Below are 22,718 nucleotides of genomic sequence, written 5' to 3' on the forward strand. Positions count from 1 at the left end.
GGAGGCCAGGTTAGGCGACCACCGGCAGAAAAGGGATCTGAGCAACACCCCTCGCACCGCACGGGAGGTGACCCCACGCTCCGCCCGTCCGCCGCGCGGCCCACTTGAGGGGCGGGCTGCGCAGGTCGGGCGGGGCGGGGCCGGAGGCGCCGATTGGCTGGCGCGCCCCGGCCTGGTGTTTCCCCGGCCCCGCCCCGTCACCCCTCACTGACCGCTCCGCCTCTGCTGCGCTCCCCAAGCCCGCGAGGCCGCGCGCAGGCGGGTCCCGCGCTGCCCCGCGGGAGGGGCCGAGCCCGTGTTCCTCCTCCCTACCGGTCCCCATCCTTAAAGCACGAGTCCGGACGCCCCGCCTGTTGGAGACGGCGCCTGGATCTGGACAGCGAGCAGCCGGGGCGGGCCAGGGCCGACTGAGGAGGGCCTGAGGCAGCGGACCCGCCGCGGCTGGCACACGAGCCTCTCGGCCCCGACTGAGTGGTTGCGGGAGCTGCGAGGGAAGGGGTCGCGGGCGCCATTGCTGCCCGTCAGAACGCCGCAGGGTCCCCGTCAGGCCTCGGCTGCTCTCCCCCGGCTGGGAGGAGCCGTCGCCAGTCCCCGGCCCGGTCTCGTGAATCGGGTGCCTAGTCTGCCGCCCGCGCCGAGACCATGTTTGACAAGACGCGACTGCCGTACGTGGCCCTCGATGTGCTCTGCGTGTTGCTGGGTACGTACGCGCCGCCGGCCGGAGGGGCGTGTGCGCGCGAGCCCGGGGTGTGGGTGCACCGGTGGGTTGCGGGTGTGTGTCCGCTGGGAGGGGACTCGGCGAGAGCCGCGGGCGGGCGTGGGCTGGGGGTGTGTGTGTGCCTGACGCGCGAGCCGTGCCGGGCGAGACGCTGGGGGCGGCTTCCGCAGCCCGGGGACCCCGCTTCGCAGCCCGCACCCCGGTTCCCGCGTGGCCGCTGCTGTTTGTCGCCCGGCGGTGCGCTGAGCCCACCCTGCTTGGAAGCTGTTCACGCCTCTGCGCTCCATCCCTTGCTCTCCTGTCCTCTGTTTCCCCTTCCACTCCCAGCCCGGAGGGTGGGCTCTTCCCCTCTCGGCTGTAGGGAAGCCTGGTCACTGGCTCATCAGGTTCAGTAGCGAAACAGGAGGTTTGATGCATTGGGGGTTCTCAGTAACTGGCGCCAGTGCCAGGTTTATCTTACTTGTGGGAAGCCGTTTAAATTTCCGTCTATAAAAGACTAGAACTCTCCTAATTAGAAGGTGTTACCAGCTTGTAAATTGTCAGGCTGTAAGTGGGTGTGATGATGCCAGGTTTCTGCCTATAGGTTTGAAGAACCTTGCTTTTTTGGGGCTGGAGTGGGGATGGTGTGCCCCAGACCTGCTGTGTCCTTCTCTGCACAGACCTTGCCATTGTGTAGCTTTCCATCTCCCGTGAGAGCCCAGAAGGAGCACTAGACATTTCTTTGGCTGCAGCAAATTTGGCGTCGTCTTTCTGACAGAAGAGTTCAGTTGTGGGTCTTCTGGTTGCCAGTTGCTCTTCTATTTTGACGAGAAAGAATTGAAGTCATTTGGCCAAGGGATAGGCGTTGGGAGGAGAGATTTTCACCTTTTCAGTATGTATTGTGTAAGGCAGTATCTTTGAACTATTTATGTGTTATGGAAAAAACGACAACAAGAACACCTGCTCGATGTTTGGGTAGTCCTACTCATGGTTGAGTATCGAAGTAATGGTATTGGCAAGTTCTCAGCGTTGGTTGGAGAGCTGTGACTTTAGCATCCTAGATGCAGGTCTGCATAATGGCTTTTCAGTGATAGGAAATTTCCCCCGGTTTTAATCCAGTATTCCACTCTCTTGCCTCAAACCTGACCATTTAGGTGCTGGCAGTCTTGCCGAATTTTTACAAATTCTGTTACCTGTTTTTTGAGGAAAAATCTCTTTTTTATGAAGCATCTTTATTGTTTACGAAGACACTTACTGTATAGCTCCACAGTGAATTTTAGGAATTCAGTTTAGTAAAGGGAAACACGATTTTGGAACACTATTTTTATAGAAGCACAAGTGATCCTTTCAGATGTCCGGACATATTCATAATTACATTAAATATATTCAAATTTATTTTCAGTGAAAAGCTTACCTTGGTAAAGATGTTATATTTAAAAATGTATTTTAACTTGTACTGAATGTTAGTGGAGGTTTGTTAAACTTCATTTATATTATAGTGAAGGGAGAGGAAAATGTTTAGTCATAAGTGACTGATAATTCTAATATATTGGATATTATTCTGTCATTGCCACATATTGTGTACTGTCAGAATTATATATAAACTTCCCCTTTTCCTACCTTGTGGGAGTTGGTAATTTATGAAACAAACGTCATGTTTTCTCTTTGGGCCAAACACTGAACCAGGATAGACGAAACATAATACTGCTCTGAGGTAGCTCAGTGTTATTAAACAGAAAGCCATATGGTAAATCTATGTTTTGTTTTGTTTTAATTCATGTATAATGGAGGAACCTATATGCAGTACAACTTTATAAGTTGTAGGTTCTTGCAGTCTGTATTTTCAATATGATGGAAACATCACATAATTGTCCTATAGAGGTAAGAGTAATTTTATTGCTACATGGACCTGACAGTTGCAGAATTTACGACGGCTCTCAAAAAAAATAAAATTGTGTTTATGATTTTAAGTATTTTTGATGGTTTTGGAAAAAGCTTGTTTTGGGGACTTATGCATTTAGTATCAGTATCAGATACTTATACCGATCTATTTGAAACACATTTTATCTGTTCTTGTGTTACTAGAGTTTTAAAGTAATTGAGTGTATTGTCAAGATAAGCCCAGAATTCCCTATTCCTAAATAGAAAGTGAAGTGTTATTTTAATTTGGTATATATGATGACATTAGATTTAACAGTATCAACACTCCATTACAAGCAGCAATGAAGGCGAACAGTGATGCTAGAGATACAAAGCATTTTCATGCTGAGTTTTGGGAGATAATATATTTTTATAGCAAACTCACCTTTCTAGTGGAGTCTAAGGGTCCACTTTAAACCCAACTTTAAATTTGGTTTTCATTCACCTTACTGACAGCAGGAGATTGGCGGCCTAAAATCGTGATAGCTCAAAGAGGGTTATCAATCTGGCATTAACTTTTTTCTTTTTCTTTGGAGAACTACAGGTGAGATTTGACTATAGCAACAAAAAGATGATTAAGCACTTCATAAGTACAGGGTTATGTGAAAGTGATTCATAATTATAATGTGAATATGTTCCAGGTTCTGTTAATGATCACCCAACATCATATAGTGTATCCATTTGATATGCTGATATTATGTGATTGTGTTACATGGCTACTGTATAATATTACAGAAGGTGATGTCTGTTGAAGTGATAGTTAAACATGCTTGTGGGGGGGGGGGTGTGGGTTGTGCATGCGCGCACGTGTGTATACGCGTTTCTACCCCAAATCAGTGTTATCACTGCTGTGAAACATGAGTTCCTCCACATAATATACCCAGATTATTAGTTCCTTTAGTGGATCTGGTCAATTCTTGGAAGAAGAGTGAGAATTTTGAGAGATGATGTGTATTTGATTCCTTTCTGAGATGGAGCATGGTCTTGCCATCTTTCTCTGGCTCTTTTGATAATGAGTTCTATGATTGTAGAAAAGGCCATAAATACCATCTGAGCACACAAGAAAAGCTGCTCTACAGAGACTGGTAGTGGGCTGGTATGAAAGCTGTGTTTTTGCTCAATGTTTTAAACCATGTCCTGAATAAAACTTATTAGTGTTTAATTGCTGAGGGTCATTCTAGATTTTATGCACCCTGGCATTGGGCTGCCAGTTAATGGACACTGAGTCCACTAATTGATTCGGTGCACATTGATTGAAGGCTAACTCTGTTCCAAGTTCATGTTAAGTGCTAGGGATACAAAGATGAATAAGACAATCTGTGCCCTCTAAAGGAGTTCAGGGTCTAATGAGGGAGAAACAAACAAGAGTCACAACACATCATGATAAGTGTAATAATGAAGGTATGGAATAGATGGCCTTTGAGCACAAAGAAGAGAGTTGCTCTAGATGTGATCCATTATAGATAAAAGGGTTGTCTGTTTATTCTTAGAGATGCAGAAATGACAAAAATTACCTAGGACTACTCTTAGAATCTTTTTTTTTTTCTTCCTCAACTTGATATAGGGCAGTGGGAACCCAAATAAGTACCTGTGTTTATGACTTTTTTGCAGGTTCTCATGATGCCTAGAAGATTTGGGTGGAACTGGCAAAACCTTTTTATGTGCCTGTGTTTTGCTGGGTGGCGGTCATTTGGAATATCCTTCTGTATTGTATATTCTCCTTGTGCCCCTTCAGATCTTTTCTCCACCCTGCTCTTGCTTTTTGGTTTCTGGTTGGCTTTGACCAATGGGACAAGAGCAGGAGGCCTGGAAGAGCCAGTTTACTCCTGCTGGATTTGTGTTGCCAGAGCTGTTCTGTGTTTTGTGAGTAGGTCACAGCTTCTATTCAGTGGCCTTCTGTGCCAGCCAGCTACAGTTACAGATCTTTCTGGGTTCTGGTAACCCTTTACTTGCCCCTTTAGGCCTAGAGATGATAATGACTTCCTCATGTTGCTGGTGTGGGAGTATTCCACCATCCCCTGCTGCTTTCCCTAAACCCTGCCTATACTTTTGAAGATGATTCCTTCATTAAATTCTCTCTTGAAAACCTTATTTGGATGTGCTGTTTTCTCTCCAGGGCCCTACTGATAATACTCATGTTATGTCCAAACAGATTTGAGGTAACTTCCCTTTCTGCACTTGACACCAGTTACAGTTTCCCATAATAGCAGGTGATACAGCAACTCATGGGCCCCAACATGGGCTTTCTTGGAATGGAGGGGGTCATGGTTACCTCAGCATGCTGCAAATGTGGTCTCATCATTATGCCAAATCAGAGTCAATAAATTTAGGGGAAAATGTGGCAGCAAAAAACATTTGGCAGCCATAGGTGGTTGTGGAATCCCTGTTACTTATTCTTCTCCAGTAATTATGCTGACATCATCCTGCCCCTTAAGTAGTACCCCTCAAGAGTGCTCCCTTTCCTGACCCTGAATCTGGGCCCCTTTCTCAAGGAAAAATCAAATACTTAATGAAAGAGTCTCACTTGCTAAATAGTCTGCAGCCTTCCCTTTTCTCCTAACATTTATTTGTTCATTCACTCATTATTGGGTGAATTCACTCATGTATTTGTTTCTTATCTAGTAGGTGCTGGGCATTCTGTTAGATGCCAAAGAGGTAAATAAATAAATAGGACATAGTGCCTATCCTACTTGCCATTTCAACTTCTGTTAACTTCTATTCAGCAAACTTCTTTTGCTTCTGATGACAGTTTACTGTGCTTGTTTCTCTGTTTTATGTAACTGTTCTCTTTCCTCTCAGCCACAGAGAGAGAGAAGGAATCTCAAAAGATGAACAAAAATTTGTCAAACTGGCATATTCTCGGGTCAGACTGGCCTCCTGTTGCAAGGCTTTTTCTACCTTTAAATGGCTAGTTTGGAACAAAAGCAGAGGCCTGGAGGAAATTGATAGTATTTGGCTCTAGTTGGTTTTATACAGTTGACTTTAAACTTAAATTTACCTTGCTTGGAATAGAGTATGGAAATATTCAGAGAGCATTCCCCTCTATAGCTTTTATGAAAAGTAATTTTTTCCTTTATATTCTTTTTGAATTACATCCTTTTGGAAACTCATGGACATGCTATGAATCTTTATTAATTTCTTTCTTGTTTAGTCACTTTTGGCTGAGTTCTGCCAAAGTTTCCTATGTGTTACTTAGCTTGTGGAATTATTCTAATTCTTTTTGATAAGAAATTAAAGTTTAAATTGTTACTGTTTACCCTGCTAAAAAAGAAGTTGGTTGTAAGTCATTAAACACCCACATTTTAAGTGAACCAGTTAACGTGTAGCTTCAGTTTTATGGAAAGGAATTTGGAATGTTAATTGTTTGTTTCCTCCTAATTTGGGTGGCTTAATTCAGCATATGAGATGGAAATATACAGTCCATATAATAAGCTAGTTAGGGATTATATGGACACTGTCTTGCCTCTTTTCTTATTTTCTTTCCGAAAAAGCATTCATTCAGATATTATGAGCAGTGGTTACAAGTAACTTTCTTCTTTCTTTTTGGCCCTCTTCTTTTTCTACTTACCTTATTTTTCATTTTCACTTTTTCCACTCCAGCCTGCTTTCCTTCTTCCCTTCAGCCTTCTTACTGTCTAGGTTTAAAGCCCAGATGGCTCAGAGTTGTTTTTTACTTAACTGAAACTAGTCTAACATTGGGAATGACTTTTTCTTTAAAACATTAGATAGCACAGTCTAGTGACGGACTCTGGATCCAGACTGCCTAGGTTCACATTCCAGCTGCTCCATTTACTAGCTGTGTGACCTTGGGCAAATTTCCTCTTTGTGCCTCTGTTGCCTCAGCTGTATAATGATAAAAGTACCTACCTTGTATGGTTGTTGTGAGGCTTAAATGAGTCAATATATAAAGGGCTTAGAGCAGTGCCTTGCACTTAATGTCCACAATATGTTTGTCAAATAATATTAATCATCTATAATCCTACTATAACAACATCATTATTTTAGTAAAAATAACATCAACATCGTTTTGTAATAGGGACAAAAACACAAACTTTAAACCGTTTCCCATGAGTACTCATGGAATGTCTTTGAAGCTTACAGAACATCTTGAAATAGTAGTGTTTTATCAGTCACATGTAAAAACCACATATATGATCTTCAGGTAGTGGTAATCCCAGCTATGGTAGAAATCGATCTGTATAGTCTATGGTAGAATGTAATTAAACAAATGGAAAAACTGTTACTTTATACAGTGGTTAAGTCCTGAATTTCAACTTAATCAAGAAAATGGAGTTAGCCACACTCTGGTCACCTTCACTGTTTTTATTGCCCAGGCCTTGGAAATGATTGAGTGACCATGTAAAAAAGTAGACTTAATATTCCTAAATTTTTTGAATGACCTTAATTGTGTATCCTCATTTGTGTAAATTCTATTGTTTGAATTCCTATCTGCAGTTAAGCAGGCAGCAAAGAAAAAGCTATTGTGTAATACATCTTCATACCCCCTCTCCCTCTTACCCCTGTTTTTCCAATCAGCTTTTATTTATTTATTTATTTGCTTGCTTGCTTGCTTGCCGTGGCACGCGGCTTGTTGGATCCTAGTTCCCTGACCAGGGGTCGAACCGAGGCCCCCTGCCGTGGAAGCGTGGAGGCCTAACCACTGGACCTCCAGGGAATTCCCTCAGATATTTATTTTGACATATGTTTACCTTATACTATTTTTTACGTTGTGTTTAACACAATGTTAAGTTTTTAAAATATCTGACTTTGCAACATCCTTCATTTATTTATTTATTAGCTATTATGTGCTAAGTACAATGCTAGGAGCTGTAATAATCACTGTGAAAAAGATAGGTAAGGTCTCTATGCTAATATATAAGACAATTACAGATGTTTGTGAATGCCATGGAAGAATGAAAACAAGGTTAGAAGAGAGTGAGATGTTGGGGGGTGGCAATCTCAAGGAAGGCTTCTCTGATGAGGGCATTTTTGATTTCAGATTTAAGGATGAAAGTAAGTTGGTCATGGAGGAGCTGCAAGAAGATGATTCCAGGCATAGGGAAGAGCAGGCGTTGAGGGCTAAAGGGGCAAAGGGCATTTGTAACAGAAAAGAGGCCGGTGTGGCTGGAATATAGTATGTATCCATGATATTCTTAATAGTGAATTTTGTAACTTATGAAGAAATGTCAGAGTGGATAATAATAGTAACTGACATTTACTTAGTGCTCACTAGGCCCTGTGTGGCTGTGAGGTCTCTAAAAAACCCGCTCACGGAGGATAGCTTGTTCATCTTCATTCTGTAGATGATGGAACTAAGGCCTAGAGTAGTTGGGAAACTCCCAGTGTAACTCAGGTAAGAAGTGGTATGGTTGGGAATTGGGAAATGCGTTTTTAAGGATTATAGCTTTTGAACTCAGATTGACTGGTCCAGATTTGAGAAATGAAGAGGGTGAGGAATGAAGGATTGAGGGAATTAATTGGCTGTAAAAGCAGTGGTTATTTTAGGTAGCCTAAATGTTTTATGACTATGTTCTATATGGTGTGGCTGCAGAGTCAGTTTCTGCTCATCATGTTTTGAGCGTGTGTCTGCTGTCTAAAGGAGGCACTTTAAGTTTTCATAAGTCAAACGCATAATAACTACTAAGAGTTTGCTAGGAGGGTATGTCATACTGGAAGATGTAACTGATTTGCCCTGTTCAGTAGCATACCCACAGACTTCTTCTTCAAATACGTTGTTGTCGTAGGCATTTCTACCCAGTAAAGGAAGACCTTTGTCCTTCATTGCATTTCACATGAGTCATGTGTATAGAGTTCAGAGTCACCTTTCGTAACTCATTCCAGCAGATATAGTTAGAGCCTCCTGGTTTAGTTCTCAGTTGTCACTGCTTGGAAATGTTTCCTGAGTCTTTTTTCAGGGTGGAGTGCCCAGGAAAATGACATATAGGAAATGTGTAGCGGATGAGCTCTTGAGTTAATTGGCAGCTTGTTAAGCCAGGTTCTGCCTTGCCTTTTGGTTCATTTACGTCAGCCGGAAGAGAGATGGGTTGGCTGCTTAGGTGCTTGAGGTAAATGAGAAGAAGAGAAGAAAAACGTTCTTTATTGAATGAATAAATGAGCCTTTGGTAAATGTTTTACATAAACTCATGAATCATCACAGAACTGTATGGTATTAGCCTATGGTATTAGCCTCATTGTATGCCCTAGCACTGGTGATACAAAAATGGGTGAAAAAATAAAACAAAACCCATGGATCTCAAATAGCTTCTTGCTTACTCTGGAAGACAGACTCATAACAATGACAATACTGTATGGTAAGTTGAGTGCCTGATATGTCACAGCACTTAGGTTACTAAGAGTGAGTGAGATAGGGTCTCCATCCCCAAGAGGTACACAGAACACTGTAAGGGGAGAGAAGTAGGAATTTGAATTAAGTCTGTCTGTATTTCAAAATAGGTTCTCCTGAGACCACTGCTTTTACTTTCCAGCAGAGGTACTGTAAACCTTTGGGAACATCACTCTTGGCTAGTGCTAAATTCTGGAAATAATTCCTGTAGGTAGTTCAGAATCCATCTATATTACTGGGTGGAAACACTGTAATACCGGTGCTTAGGAAGTGCGTGGTGCATGGTAGGCATTCAGATATTTGTTGCCTGAGTGAGTAGGCAGTAGACTTGAGGCAGCCACTCTTCTGGGGTTGGAATTCTCACTCCATCTATTACTAACTGTACGACATTGGGCAGGTTGCTTCAACTCTCTATGAGTTTTGTCATCTAATGTGGAAAAAGATGATGATAATAGTGTCTTCCTCATAGTGCTGTGAAATTAGATGAGATAATGTATGAGACAGTGTATGTGAAGTGTTCAGCGTATTCCTTGCCTGTGCTATTGTTGTTATCATCATTGTTAAGTTAATAAACCAATTTAGTACCACTGACCCAGTCTGTTATTTAAACTTGATACCATGTGCTGGTGACTTTTCTTTTGGAACATTATTTAGTGTAGTTCTAGCTTCAGTTTAAGCAGCATTTAAATTGGGACCTGGTTCATATTTCAGTTTTTAGTGTCCAGATCACTATGGGAGATGTTTTGATTACTTCTAACCTGTTTCTTTCTGGAATCAGATACCTTACTCAGATCTTCTCGTTTTACTTCTAGGTAAGCAGTATTCCCACAGCTCATAGACAAAGTACCCAAACGAATGTTTGTGGTTGTAGAGAGAAGAGCAGACTAGAAATAGGAATAAACAGAGGTGTGTGTGAAGTGGGAATGGCATGGTTGAGATAGTCATAAGTTCACTTAGTACTCAAATTTTAAAACATGAAGATTTTATTTCTTGAATATAAACTGGTCAAAACCTAATAACTTGCAATACAGGTTGAAGTATAGCTGCAATACAGCTGAACATAACCAGTTCTTATAACTTCTCTTGATCAATAAGAATTTTTCCTTTTTTTCTTTCCATAGAGTTTTGAAAATAAATGTATATAGTGATCACATCCATCTGCAGTGTTCTTGGATAGTCCTAATTTTAGGTAACAGTCTTCTTCATAGAGGCAGTTTGTTAAATGTATGACTAAATGTAATTTAAAGCCATACTTTTATAATATTTTTCTTAAAAAAACTATTAAACCACACTTTTTCAAATGACATCCCAATTTGATTTAGAAAATATACCTAGCATGGTTATGCAGTGCAGCAGAAGCAAGTGACGTTTATTGTATTTTACTTTTTTAAAAATGGCATTGATACAAGAGAGGAATTTTGAATATGCTCCTTCTCAAATATTGTCTGTGTCTAACCCAGTGGCCCAGTTGGAGAAAAGGTCTCTTAATTTGTGATGTTATCAAAACTTGTTAGGCAAGTTATGGGTAATACTCAACTTTATAGCTAGTGTTGGATATCTACATTAATATGAGAGAGATTCTAAGTTCTGCCATTGAATATAGTTTAATTAGTAATCAAATCTAATAAATAAATAAATTACCTTTTAAGAAGATAAGTTTTTGCATTAGGATTTGACATTGTGGATGATTTTTCACTGAATAACAATTTTGTTTATGTAACTTTTTTTAAAGGGTTCAAAGTGTGGTCTGGTAGTGAAAGAGGTTGGCTTGGAAGTCAGATTCTAGTCTTGCTTCTGCTACTCTCTCTGATCACATGGGCAAGATCACCTGGGCTCCTTTGTCTACTTATATGTAAAGTATAGTGAGAATAATGTCTGCCTTGCCTATCTCTCCGGATCATAGCGGTGAGCAAACCTTGCTTATTAAGGAGAGTCAGTAGCTGCAGAATATATTGGAGCAGTTGATACCACTGGACTCAGGGTAGGAAAACAAAGAGCACACGGTAAATGGGACATTTTGAGCAACTGCAGCAGACTTGCAGGAGATCAATTATAAATCTAGCCTGGCCATGAAGGCAGTGAGTGTTGTCAGCAGAAAATAGGAAAAAGCTGAAGACTGATTGAAGTATTCAGGGAGTAGTGATATAAGAAAAATGGGCCCTGATACAAAGTAATGTAGGCCCCCTGCTTGAGTCTCTTCTTTTGCCACACATAGGTATATGACTTTATCAGTGACCAAATGGCTCATGAAATCTTGCAACTAGTTGGTTACTCTTATGTCAGCCATATTGTGAGAAATGGTACCATATGCTACCTTGAGAAGCCAAAGCAAAATATAATTTGGTCAGACTCACTGAAATTTCAGTGAAGGGAGATTTTCAGGTTTAAAAAAGATAAAGAATAATGTTCACCTACTATCAAATTAAAAAGAAAAAACGAAAAAAGAAAGAAACCACAATTCTAACCGTCTGCTTAGTATCAGGAGATTGTCATCTGTATGAACAGCAATTTGTCTTCGGCTAAGACTATCAAATTCTTTTGGCAAAGATCTGAAATGCCAGGGGAATGTCTTCTAACTTTATATCCACCTGTGCTATATTCTATTCCAGTGACTTGCAGAATAGTAAATAGGAGAGAGGTGTTCTTTGAAATAAAATAATAACATAATTTAGGATTATGTTTCTGTTTTCCTCAGTACTAGTCTTGCAGTTTGTTAGCCAGTTAATGATTGGAATGGTGAGACCTTAATGTTACTGTTTAGCTGTAGCTGGCAGAATGATTCATTACTACGTAGGGCATTGGGATATAGCTATCATTGAACAGTTAAGGAATTTTGTCTATCCTATAGCCCTGGAAACCCACCACCAATTAGAAGTATGTACATCATAATTAAAATACCATGGCCGAAGTTGTAAGAAAATCTTGACAAAATTGAGTCCTATTTAAGAGTCATATTTTTTGTTTGCTAATAATTTAAAACTTACACTTAAAAACATTGAGTAGTTGTGACTGAAATTTTAAACTCGTAAGCCTCTGTAGCCCAAAGGCCCTGATGTTGGCTTTGGCTAACTTAATTTCTTCTGATAAAAAGGGAGGCAAAGAGGAGAGTGAGGAAAAGGAACGTTTAAAAAAACGAAGAAGTAAATATTGCTATAGTCTGTTTTTACCTTCCAAGAGGAAGTCAGGAGAGGGTGAAGCTTCTTTGAGAGGAAGAGGGCCAGTAGGATTAATCATGAGGATGTACCTCACAAGGCCTGATATTGCTGCCCAGTACAGAGACTGTAGTGGAGGTTCTGATTTTCAGTTGGATAAATCTAAGGGTCACATTTATAGTGATTTAAATTTCCTGAAGTAAGGAATTTGTCCTTTAGGTTGATCAACTATAATTCAACCTATGTTTAGGATTTACTAGGAAAAAAGCAGATTGCTGGAAAAATTTTGTTATAGTTACCCTTACTTCATGTCCTCAGACTTTTCATAATTAAGAATGAAATATTGAGATTGGAGGGGAATTTCCTGGCGGTCCAGTGGTTAGGACTCGGCTCTTTCACTGCCGTGGCCTGGGTTCGATCCCTGGTTGGGGAACTAAGATCCACAAGCTGCCCAGTGTGGCAAAATCAATCAATCAATCAATCAAATTTTTAAAAAAGGAATGAAATATTGAGGTTGGAAGACAGCATAACTTGGTTGAGTATTTTGTAAATTAAAAGCAGAAGAGTTTGAAATTTTGAACTGTCAGGTACATCAAACAGAATTGTGGCAGAAATGTTATAGCTCATATAGGGGCTAGCCATAGGCATGTTTTAGTGTATTATCTGAATATAATTCAGAAGAAGGTGTTTATGTTCTAGGAGATAAAGACATATTAATACTGTGTATAATAAAGGGGGTGAATGGGTACTTTTTGAGGGGGCTAGCATCATATCTGTGCAAACTATAATTACTCAAAATAAGAGGGGAATGGACTGTTGTATTATTTTAAAGCAGTTTAAATGTAGGGTGTTACTTTGCAATTTCAACAGAACTTTATTAAAATATTTTGTATGTTATCAAGATACTAAATAAGTTTCCATTTATTTTTACTAATGTATAAAAGTTTTACAGAATTATTTTATATTGATAGGATGCATAAAAGTTAAAGAATATGGACACTGGAAACATACTGGTCTGAGTTTGAATTCTAGTTCTATCACCTACCATTAGGGTAAATCACCCAAGTTGACAACTTCAGTTTCTTTATCTGAAAAGGACTGGGTCTTCATCTGTATGTTCTCCTTGGCTGTGATGCAACGTCCACTACATAGTAGGCATTTGTTTATTCCAGTAATATTAGTTCTTCACATATTACGTGCTAGGCTCTGTCTTAGGCAGTGGAGATGCATATAATCACACAAATAAATATAAAAATGAACCAATAAGTGCTATGAAGGAGAGGTATGGGTACTATGAGAGTTTATAAAAAGGGTTTTGAATAAGGAGGATAGGGTAGCTTTTTAAAATGATGACTTTGGCTGCAGGGAGGAATAATAGATTGAAGCTGGAAAAGAATGGATTTAGGGAGATCAGTTAGGAGGCTGTTGCAGCCATCCAAATGAGATAATGGTAGTGAAAGTAAAGAGGTGCTGGTGGAAATGGAGAAAAGTTTGAAGGGATTTGTGAGGTATCTGAGAGGTAAAATGGACAGGTTTTGGTGACATATTGAAAGTGGAAAGTCAGAGAGAGAGAAATGTCAAAGATAGTTCTGAATGTTCTGGCTTGCATAATTGGATGGATGTTGGTTTCTGTAATAACTGAGCTGGGGAGCACTAGGAGAGAACCCATTTGAGATGGGAAGGGGGATGGAGATGAGATAGTGAGTTGGGTTTTCAGCATGTTGTGTTTAAGGTGCCTTTGAATTTTCCAAGAGGAAGTATCAAGTCCTTGTTTGGATAAATGGGTCGAAAGCTCAGAGGAACTGTCTGACTTTTGGGAGTCATTGGCATATTCATGGTAATTGAAGTCATGAGAATTGATGAAACCTCAGGCAGAAGTTATAAAGTGAAAAGGAAAGAAGGTTTAGGACTGAGCTATGAGAAACACCAACTTTTTAGATTGGTTGGAGGAAATGAAAAATACCAAGACTGAGAGGGAGGGAACACGTTAAAAACCAGGAGAATGTTTCTGGAAAGCCAAGTGAAGAGAATGCTTCAAGGAGAGAGTGGTAACAATGTCTACATTTTCCTGAAATGTAAGTAAGATAACACTTGGAAAGTGTCCATTGGGTTTAGTTACACAAAGGTCATTGATAACCTTATGTAAAGCCATTTTTAAATTGGGGTGGGCTGGAGGCTTCCCTGGTGGCGCAGTGGTTAAGAATCCGCCTGCCAATGCAGGGGACACGGGGTTCAAGCCCTGGTCCGGGAAGATCCCACATGCCACAGAGCAACTAAGACCGTGTGCCCCAACTACTGAGCCTGCGAGCTGCACCTGCTGAAGCCCGTGCCCCTAGAGCCTGTGCTCCGCAACAAAGAGAAGCCACCGCAATGAAAAGCCCACACACTGCAACGAAGAGTAGCCCCCGCTCGCGGCAGCTAGAGAAAGCCCACGTGCAGCAACAAAGACCCAATGCAGCCAAAAATAAATAAATGAAATAAATACATTTATTAAAAAAAATGTTAAAAAAAATAAATTGGGGTGGGCTGAGAAGTGAGTAGTTGGTGAAGTGGAAATCTGTGGCTATTGGTAATTCTTTTAAAAAGTTGCACTTAGAAGGGAGAGTGTAGTAGCCAATAGTCTGGGATAATAGGTTGTCATGGTTTCCTGTGATATACTCAATGGGGGAAGAAGGATTTTGCCAGATAGAGGAACCATTTTTAGGTCAACGGTATAGGAATAGTTGAACTCCTCTTACAGAACCCTCTTTACTGAGAACACTGGATTATTTGATATCCTTGTTTTCCAAAGCAACTGTTACCAAATGTGGTGGAGTTTGGGATATGAAGCCTGGTAGACTTGGTTTCAAAATTCTGCTTTGCTATGTATTCTTGCTTCAGGTCACACGAATTCTTATTTAGTCTTGTTGAGCTTCAGTTTCTTCACTTGCATAATGGAGCGAATACTGTCTACTTCACAGGTTTGTTAGGAATAAATGAGAATCTATGTAAATAAAGTACGTGGTACTTAGTAGGCATTCAACAAACTAATATCTGCCTGTCTTTTTTTTCTTGCTTCCCATGGCAGCTGCTGTTTATTGTGTAGTTTCAGCGTTGCATGTTTGCTCTTAGCCATAAAGGAATAATTTGCGGGAGTTCCTCCTTCTTGCAACTTATCTTCTGTATAAAATAACTCGAGTGGTTCAAACATAGATTTTTGGGAAAACGGATATATGATTTGCTACTGCAATGATAACTATTAAAAAAAGAATTTTACCAAACTTTTTGGCTTTTGTGCCTTTTTAAAAAAGTGTGTGTGTTTTAAACAAAGCTTACTAATTTAGATATGCCACTTTGGTAACTTCCTGCCAAAGTTAGAGTTTTTATGTTTTCCTTCTGAGACACACCTTAGTATAACTTTATTTTAGTTTCTGGAACCTTGCCATTTGGCATAATTTCAGACTAGACATGATAGATCCACATAAATACATTTAAGATTTAAAATACACAATACATTTTTTTTTATAGGTGGGGGCATGTGAACTCTTAAAAGCAGTTGAGGTCTCAGGTCTGGATTTTATTTGGTTGTTTAAAATTTATTTGTAGTTTTGATTCTTGAATTACTTCTTATGCATATTTTGTACCAAAATGGTGAAATCAAGTCAGTCAGGTTTCTTTTCTACAAGTTCAGTTGCTAAAGCAGTCTCCTTAAAGGATTTAATATCTGCCCCCCAACCACCACCATACACAGTCTCTAAAGAGGAATTAATTTATGTATATACCCTTCTAGACAATGACTATTCTAGAAATTCTATAAAGACATTAGAGTGCCAGCTTTAGTCAAGAATCAGTATGATAGTAAACATACACTTCTTATTCTTTGGAATATAGGTCTTCCTGCTGAATGGGAGAAGTTGTCTCTTGCCCAGCTGCTAATAAGGGAGACTTCATTGGTTAAGGGAAGTTTGTGGATGGTATTGCTGAGACTGGAAGTCTCATTGGTTCAAAGAGAGAAGTAACTTAATCAGGTGATCTCACCTGAACACAGGAGGCTTTGTCTTATAAGCTTAAATAATACTGAGATAAAACCCTACAGGTCAATTTCTTTAAGCTAAAGACTAAATAAACTCTGTAGAAACTATGTTTCAAAGAGGAACCTTCCCCTGATTCACTCTTACATATATTTTAAAAATTTATTTATTTTATTTATTTATTTTTGGCTGCGTTGGGTCTTTGCTTTTGAGCGTTGGCTTTCTCTAGTTGTGGTGAGCGGGGGGCTACTATTCATTGTGGTGCGCGGGCTTCTCGCTGCGGTGGCTTCTCTTTGTTGCAGAGCACGGGCTTTAGGTGCGCGGGCTTTAGTAGTTGTGGCTCGCAGGTTGTAGAGCGCAGGCTCAGTAGTTATGGTGCACGGGCTTAGTTGCTCCGCGGCATGTGGGATCTTCCTGGACCAGGGATCGAACCCATGTCCCCTGCATTGGCAGATGGATTCTTAACCACTGCGCCACCAGGGAAGCCCCACTATCTTATATTGTCTTCTGAAATCTTTTGGCTTTGGATAAACCTTTGAAGAAAGATACAGTAGTTAATATTTGATGAAATGTTCCTGTGTATCTGTTTATAGATTTTCTTTAAAAAAAAATTAATTAATTTATTTTTGGCTGCGTTGGGTCTTCGTTGCTGTGCACATGCTTTCCCTAGTTGCCGCGAGTGGGGGCTACTCTTCATCGTGCTGTGTGGGCTTCTCATTGCGGTGGCTTCTCTTATGGAGCACAGGCTCTAGGCGCGTGGGCTCAGCAGTTGTGGCGCACGGGCTTAGTTACTCTGCGGCATGTGGTATCTTCCCAGACCAGGGATTGAACCCGTGTCCCCTGCATTGGCAGACGGATTCTTAACCACTGCGCCACCAGGGAGGTCCCATGTTCATAGATTTTCCAAGTTAAAATAACTTTTTCACTGGAGGAACTTCTTATATATTGTTTCTTTCCCCAAAGGTATATAGTTTGTAATATATTTTGCTATTTGTACTTCGGAAATACATAGTGTTTCATTATATGGATTCAGCATAATGCATTTAACTCCAGTTTTCAACATTTGAGTCTTGGATATGGAATAACATCATTAGTAAAATCTAGATTAGTTTTTTCTTTTAAAAAAATTATTCTGTGATTTCCAAATTTTCTAAAATTAACATGTAATAAATTGGTAAACTCTAAAAAGCCCAGAAAAGAATATAAATATCACTACTAATCTTACTGCCACCCAGAGATGACCTCTTTTAACATTTTGCCACCCAGAGATGACCTCTTTTAACATTTTGGTTATATATCTTTCCAGACACTTCTTAAAAAAACCTGTGCTCTAAGTGGAAATACACTGTCTTCAAATGAGCTAAAGAAGACTGTTAGGAAACTTCTCAGAAGAAATGATAGATCCCTCCCCCCACACCCCACCCCCCCCCGCCAAAAAAAAAAATCTGCCTAAAGTCCTTGTAGACTAAGCTAGAAGTCTGTATTAACTGAGAATATCCTTCCAATGTTGAAGAAATAAAGAAATTTCAGACAGAATTCAACATACAAACCAATACAAGTCATTCTTTGTAATCATGTATGTATCCAGCATAACTTTGATACTAACATGGCAAGGACATTTTATATATATATATATATAAACATCCATATATATATATATATATATATATATATATATATATATATATATATATATATATATATCTCCACATATATATATCCATTCTCTCTTATGAAAATATTAAGAAAAAATTAGGAATAGAATTTTACCAAACTGAATCTAGTTATCTAAAAGACAGTATATTACAGTAAAGTTTGATAAGGTCCCAAAAAAATCAACTGAAATTTTAGAAGCAGTTGATTTTATTGGACGTGACTGGAAAATTTTTAAAAATTGATTTTGAAGAAAGAAAATATTTTTCCAAATGCGCTTATATATACATCTATATCATTTATTGAATAAATCTATTTATATTTACATATTTATATTTATTTTTATATTCAGTAAATATAAACTGTAGGTATAGTAGACATCAGACTCTGTATTCAATGTTAGGCATCTGTTTTAAACAAGATTCATTTCTTGCCCTCAAGTAGCTTGCAGTTTACTGAAAATATAGTTGAGGCCTAGTGATAGTGGTAAGAAAAAGAAAAAAAGAGGGAGGAAACAATTAAAAGCATTTTCATTAAGGGGAATAGACAATTCCTAAGCAGGTATTGGTATGAAATAGAGTGATGAGTAGATCATACAGTTGTTTTTTTTTTTAAAGATTGATTGATTGATTGATTGATTGATTGCTATGTTGGGTCTTCGTTTCTGTGCTAGGGCTTTCTCTAGTTGCGGCCAGCGGGGGCCACTCTTCATCGCAGTGAGCGGGCCTCTCACTATCGTGGCCTCTCTTGTTGCGGAGCACAGGCTCCAGACGCGCAGGCTCAGTAGTTGTGGCTCACGGGCCTAGTTGCTCCGCGGCATGTGGGATCTTCCCAGACCAGGGCGCGAACCCGTGTCCCCTGCATTAGCAGGCAGATTCTCAACCACTGCGCCACCACGGAAGCCCCGATCATACAGTTTTATGTCTTACGTTGTTCTGTGCTGTCATTTCATGTCATGTGATATGATGTGAAATTATATTAAGGAGTAGAGAGACCACTTACTAATGGCAGTACTTGGATTTAGGAGCCTCATCACATTTGTCAGTTAAAAGATAACCTAGCTACAATGTGGCACATGGACTCGAAAACTCAAGAGGGGCTTCAAGAGTATAAAAAATTATCATAACACTTGTGAAAATTAATCAGAATAAACCAGGGAAATGACTGGAAATTTAAAAGAAGTATGTGGACTGTGAGGGAGAGGAGCAGTAGGAACTCTCATTTACTGCTGGTGGGATTGCAAAATAGTGCACCCAGTTTGAAAGACAGTTTGGCAGTTTCTTACAAAACTAAACATACTCTTGCACAGGATCTAATAATCATGCTCCTTGGTATTTACCCAAATGTAAAAAACTTATGTCCGTACAGAATCCTGCATGTGGATATTTATAGCAGCTTTACTGATAATTGTCAAAATTTGGAATTTTTGGAATTCCGAAATTTTGGAATTTGGAAGCAACAGTGATATCCTTCAGGAGGTGAATGAATAAACTATGGTACATCCAGACTAAGCAAAAAGTCATGAAAAGACATGGAGGAGCCTTAAATGTATATCACTAAGTGAAAGAAACCAATCTGAAAGGGCTACATACTGTATGACTTCCACTATTTGACATTCCAGAAAAGGCAAAATTATGGACAATTGTTGCCAGGAGTTAGAGGAGAGAGAAGGATGAATAGGTGGAGCATAGTGGATTTTGGGGTCAACGAAACTACTCTTTGTAATACTGTAATGGTAGATGCATGTCATTCTACATTTGTCCAAACCCATAGAATGTACTACACCAAGAGTGAACCCTAATGTAAACTATGGACACTGGATGACAATTATTTGTCAATGTAGGTTCATTAAGTGTAACAAATGTACCACTTTGGAGGGATTATTGTTAATGTGGGAGGCTGTGCATGTGTGGGGAAAAGAGGTATGTGGGCAATCTTTGTACCTTCCACTTAATTTTGCTGTGAACCTAACACTGCTCTGGAAAAAATAAAGTCTATTTAAATAAAAAAATAATAATAAAATAGATAACTAACAAGGACCTACAGTATAGCACAGGGAACTCTGCTCAGTATTTTGTTAATAACCGAAATGGGAAAAGAATTTGAAAAAGAATAGATACATGTATATGTATAACTGAATCACTTAGCTGTACACCTGAAACTAACACAACATTGTTAATCAGTTATGCTCTGATATAAAATAAGAATTTAAAAACAAACAAACAAACAAAAAAACCTGTGCTCTAAAAAAAAAAACAACAAGTTGGGATATTACTTCATGTACTCTTTTTAACATAGTCTTCTACAAAATTACTTTTAATGGTTATGTGTGTTTCATTGTTTGTATTTGGCATAATCCACTTTACCTCCATTTTTTAATACTTAGGTTATTTGCAGTTTTTGTGCTGTAATTCTGTATACAACATCTTAGTAGAAACTTTGGAAAACCTTCTCGGGTCGCCCATCCCAGACTATCTCAGTGTGTTCTGGCCTTTTCTGCCTGCTTCTCTCTCTCTTCCAGTACTTCCTTCTTTAACAATAAGACCAGATCAGGTGGACAAGCTATTCTTCAAACAATTTATTAACTATCAGGCAATGAACATGCTGGCCTCTGTGAATTCAGGGATCAGAAAGAGACATAGACCCATTTTATTTGCCAGAGATAAATAATTTCAATACATCAGTTAAGTGTTGTGATAATTTTATGTATGTATCTGGTCCGTGGGAACTCAGAAAGAGATCAGTGGTTGTGAAGGCAGTAGGCAGAGGAGAAAGATCTGGGAATAAGCATTTAATTAAGCTCTCTTAATATGCCAGGTAATATGCTAGGCATCTTACTAGGCTCTTAGTTTACAACAGGTAGGTACATAAATTATATTTATTTGCAGCCACCATATGAGGAAACTGAGCTTAGATAAGTAGATAATTTGCGCATGCTCACTCAAGTAGTAACTGAGAGAATGCCCAGAGTAAACCCAATGAGGTGTATCTGACTATAAAGCCTCAGCTCTATCTGGGATCCCACCCTGCCACACCAAAGGAATAAACCAGGAGGTTTATAAAGATTCCAGGAGGAGCTGAATAGAAAGAAGCTAGAATGGCAAGTAGATGTCAGCTAGGTGGAGGGGGTGGGGTCATTGTTTGGAGCTTGGCAAGAGGTTTGAAACAAGTGAGGGGAGTCGAGAGAGGTGATATGAGGCTTAAGCCAACATTAAGAAAAAATTTGTATATAGTAAAATTCACTCTTTTGGGATACAGTTCTGTGAATTTAGACAATTTAGAATTTAGAGTCATGTAACCACCACACAATCAAGATACAGAACTAGTCTGTTCCCTGCCCCTCCCCCCACCAAATTCCCTCAGGCTTCTCTTTTTTAGTCAACTCCTCCCACCATTCTCCACCTCTGACAACCATGGGTCTGTTCTTCATCCTATAATGTCATATAAATGGAATGTCATATAATGCCATATAGTAAATGGAATCATACAGTATGTAGCCTTTTGAGTCTGGCCTCTTCACTTAACATAATGCATTTTTAATTAGGTGGCCATTAATGATGTAAATGTTACCGTATAATTTTGCTGAAGTTTTTTGCTTATTTCAAAATGTGCTTATATCATCTCCAAGTCCAGCTTCATGTAAACAGAATGTTTTGGTTTTCTTTTTTGGCTGAGAAATGATTAATAGTTATAGCTTCAAATATCAAAGAAGCCCAAAATAGATTCCTGATAAGTGCCCAGGAGAAAGTAAAATAGAAAAAAATCAGCTGTCTCTCCCCACACCCTACTGTGTCAGCCATCTCCTTGCCTTTTGCATATAGAAATCTGCATGGAAAGTTTGCTACTGAGTGTGACCTTTGCCAGCATGAAAAAAAAAAAGGGAACAGCTGTTACCATAAGAGGGTGGAAGGAATTAATGTTGTTCCTGGCCAGTTGGCACTGTGTGCCTTTCTGGGACAGTAACAACAGGTGACCAACTTCTGCTTTTTATTTTTGTTATCGTATAAATAAATAGGCTAACTTGTTTTTTGTGTGGAAATCTCAGGGTCCATATTAAAATAAACTGCCCACGTAGTTGTCCTGGATTTTTTTTTAAAGCTGTTTAAGTACTTACACAAATTTATTTTAAGTGTCTTAATGAACTAAGAGAGTACAAGGTTGAGGATATTATAGGTAATTATTGACAGAAAACCATAAAGAGTAAAAACCTTCTTTGGTAAATGTCACTTATATCTAAACTGCACTTTATCCCTTTTGTTCCAACTTAAACAGAAAACCAACAAGATAACTAAGTACTTTTTATAGTAAAACCATGTCAGCCACAGAGAGGTGGCGACTACAAGCCAGTGACCAGAATGTAGGTGTTCCTAAAAGCCGAGGGTGCACTGTTCTTTGAACTCTTGCCCCTGGATACTTTGAGTGCCATCTCTGTGAATCACACCCAAATATATAGTGCTCTCGACCACTGACCCCTCCCATGTGGCTCCAGGCTCTTCACCTTCTCCCCCTCTACCTTGCACAAACTCATCTTCTTGAGGTACAGCTTTCATCAAGTCCTTTCTTGCTCAGGAGCCAGTGTTGATTTTTCATTTCTTTTTGAAGCATATCCAAATTATTTACCTGGAATTGAAAATCCTTATACTGTAGTTTCGCTTTGCCCATTCATATTTCTCTTATTCCTCATTTCCCTCTACCCTATTATAGTTGGATCATCCTGTTGTTTTTGTTTTTTAAATTGTCTGGCAACAGACTGAGCTCAGTTATCAATCTTTAATTCATTACTAATTGTTTCCCATTGCAGGTATTTTGAATATTTTTTCTACTCTATTAAAACCTCCAGTTATCTCCTGCTCTCCTCATTTTTTAGCAAATGGTACCGTTTCCCACTTCATTTAGAAGGCTTTAGAGTCAGACAAGTGCATATTTGAATCCTGGATGCATCA

At 39.4% G+C, this 22,718-nt stretch overlaps 1 protein-coding gene across 2 annotated transcripts in view; it reads left to right on the plus strand.

The window, feature by feature from the left end:
* The first annotated feature begins 230 nt into the window (after nucleotides 1–230).
* Nucleotides 231–22,718, plus strand: part of PLPP1 (phospholipid phosphatase 1) — a 113,260-nt gene continuing 90,772 nt past the window's right edge. Inside the window, exon 1 of one of the 2 annotated variants that reach the window (XM_082457608.1) lies at nucleotides 231–700. In XM_082457608.1, coding sequence (XP_082313734.1) covers nucleotides 643–700 — 58 coding nt within the window. In that variant the 5' untranslated portion in view covers nucleotides 231–642. The remainder of the gene's footprint in view (nucleotides 701–22,718) is intronic. The other variant, XM_082457609.1, reaches the window with a different exon arrangement.

This window comes from Balaenoptera physalus (genome assembly GCF_965194825.1).
Source record: "Balaenoptera physalus genome assembly, chromosome: 3".
Taxonomy (NCBI): Eukaryota; Metazoa; Chordata; class Mammalia; order Artiodactyla; family Balaenopteridae; genus Balaenoptera; species Balaenoptera physalus.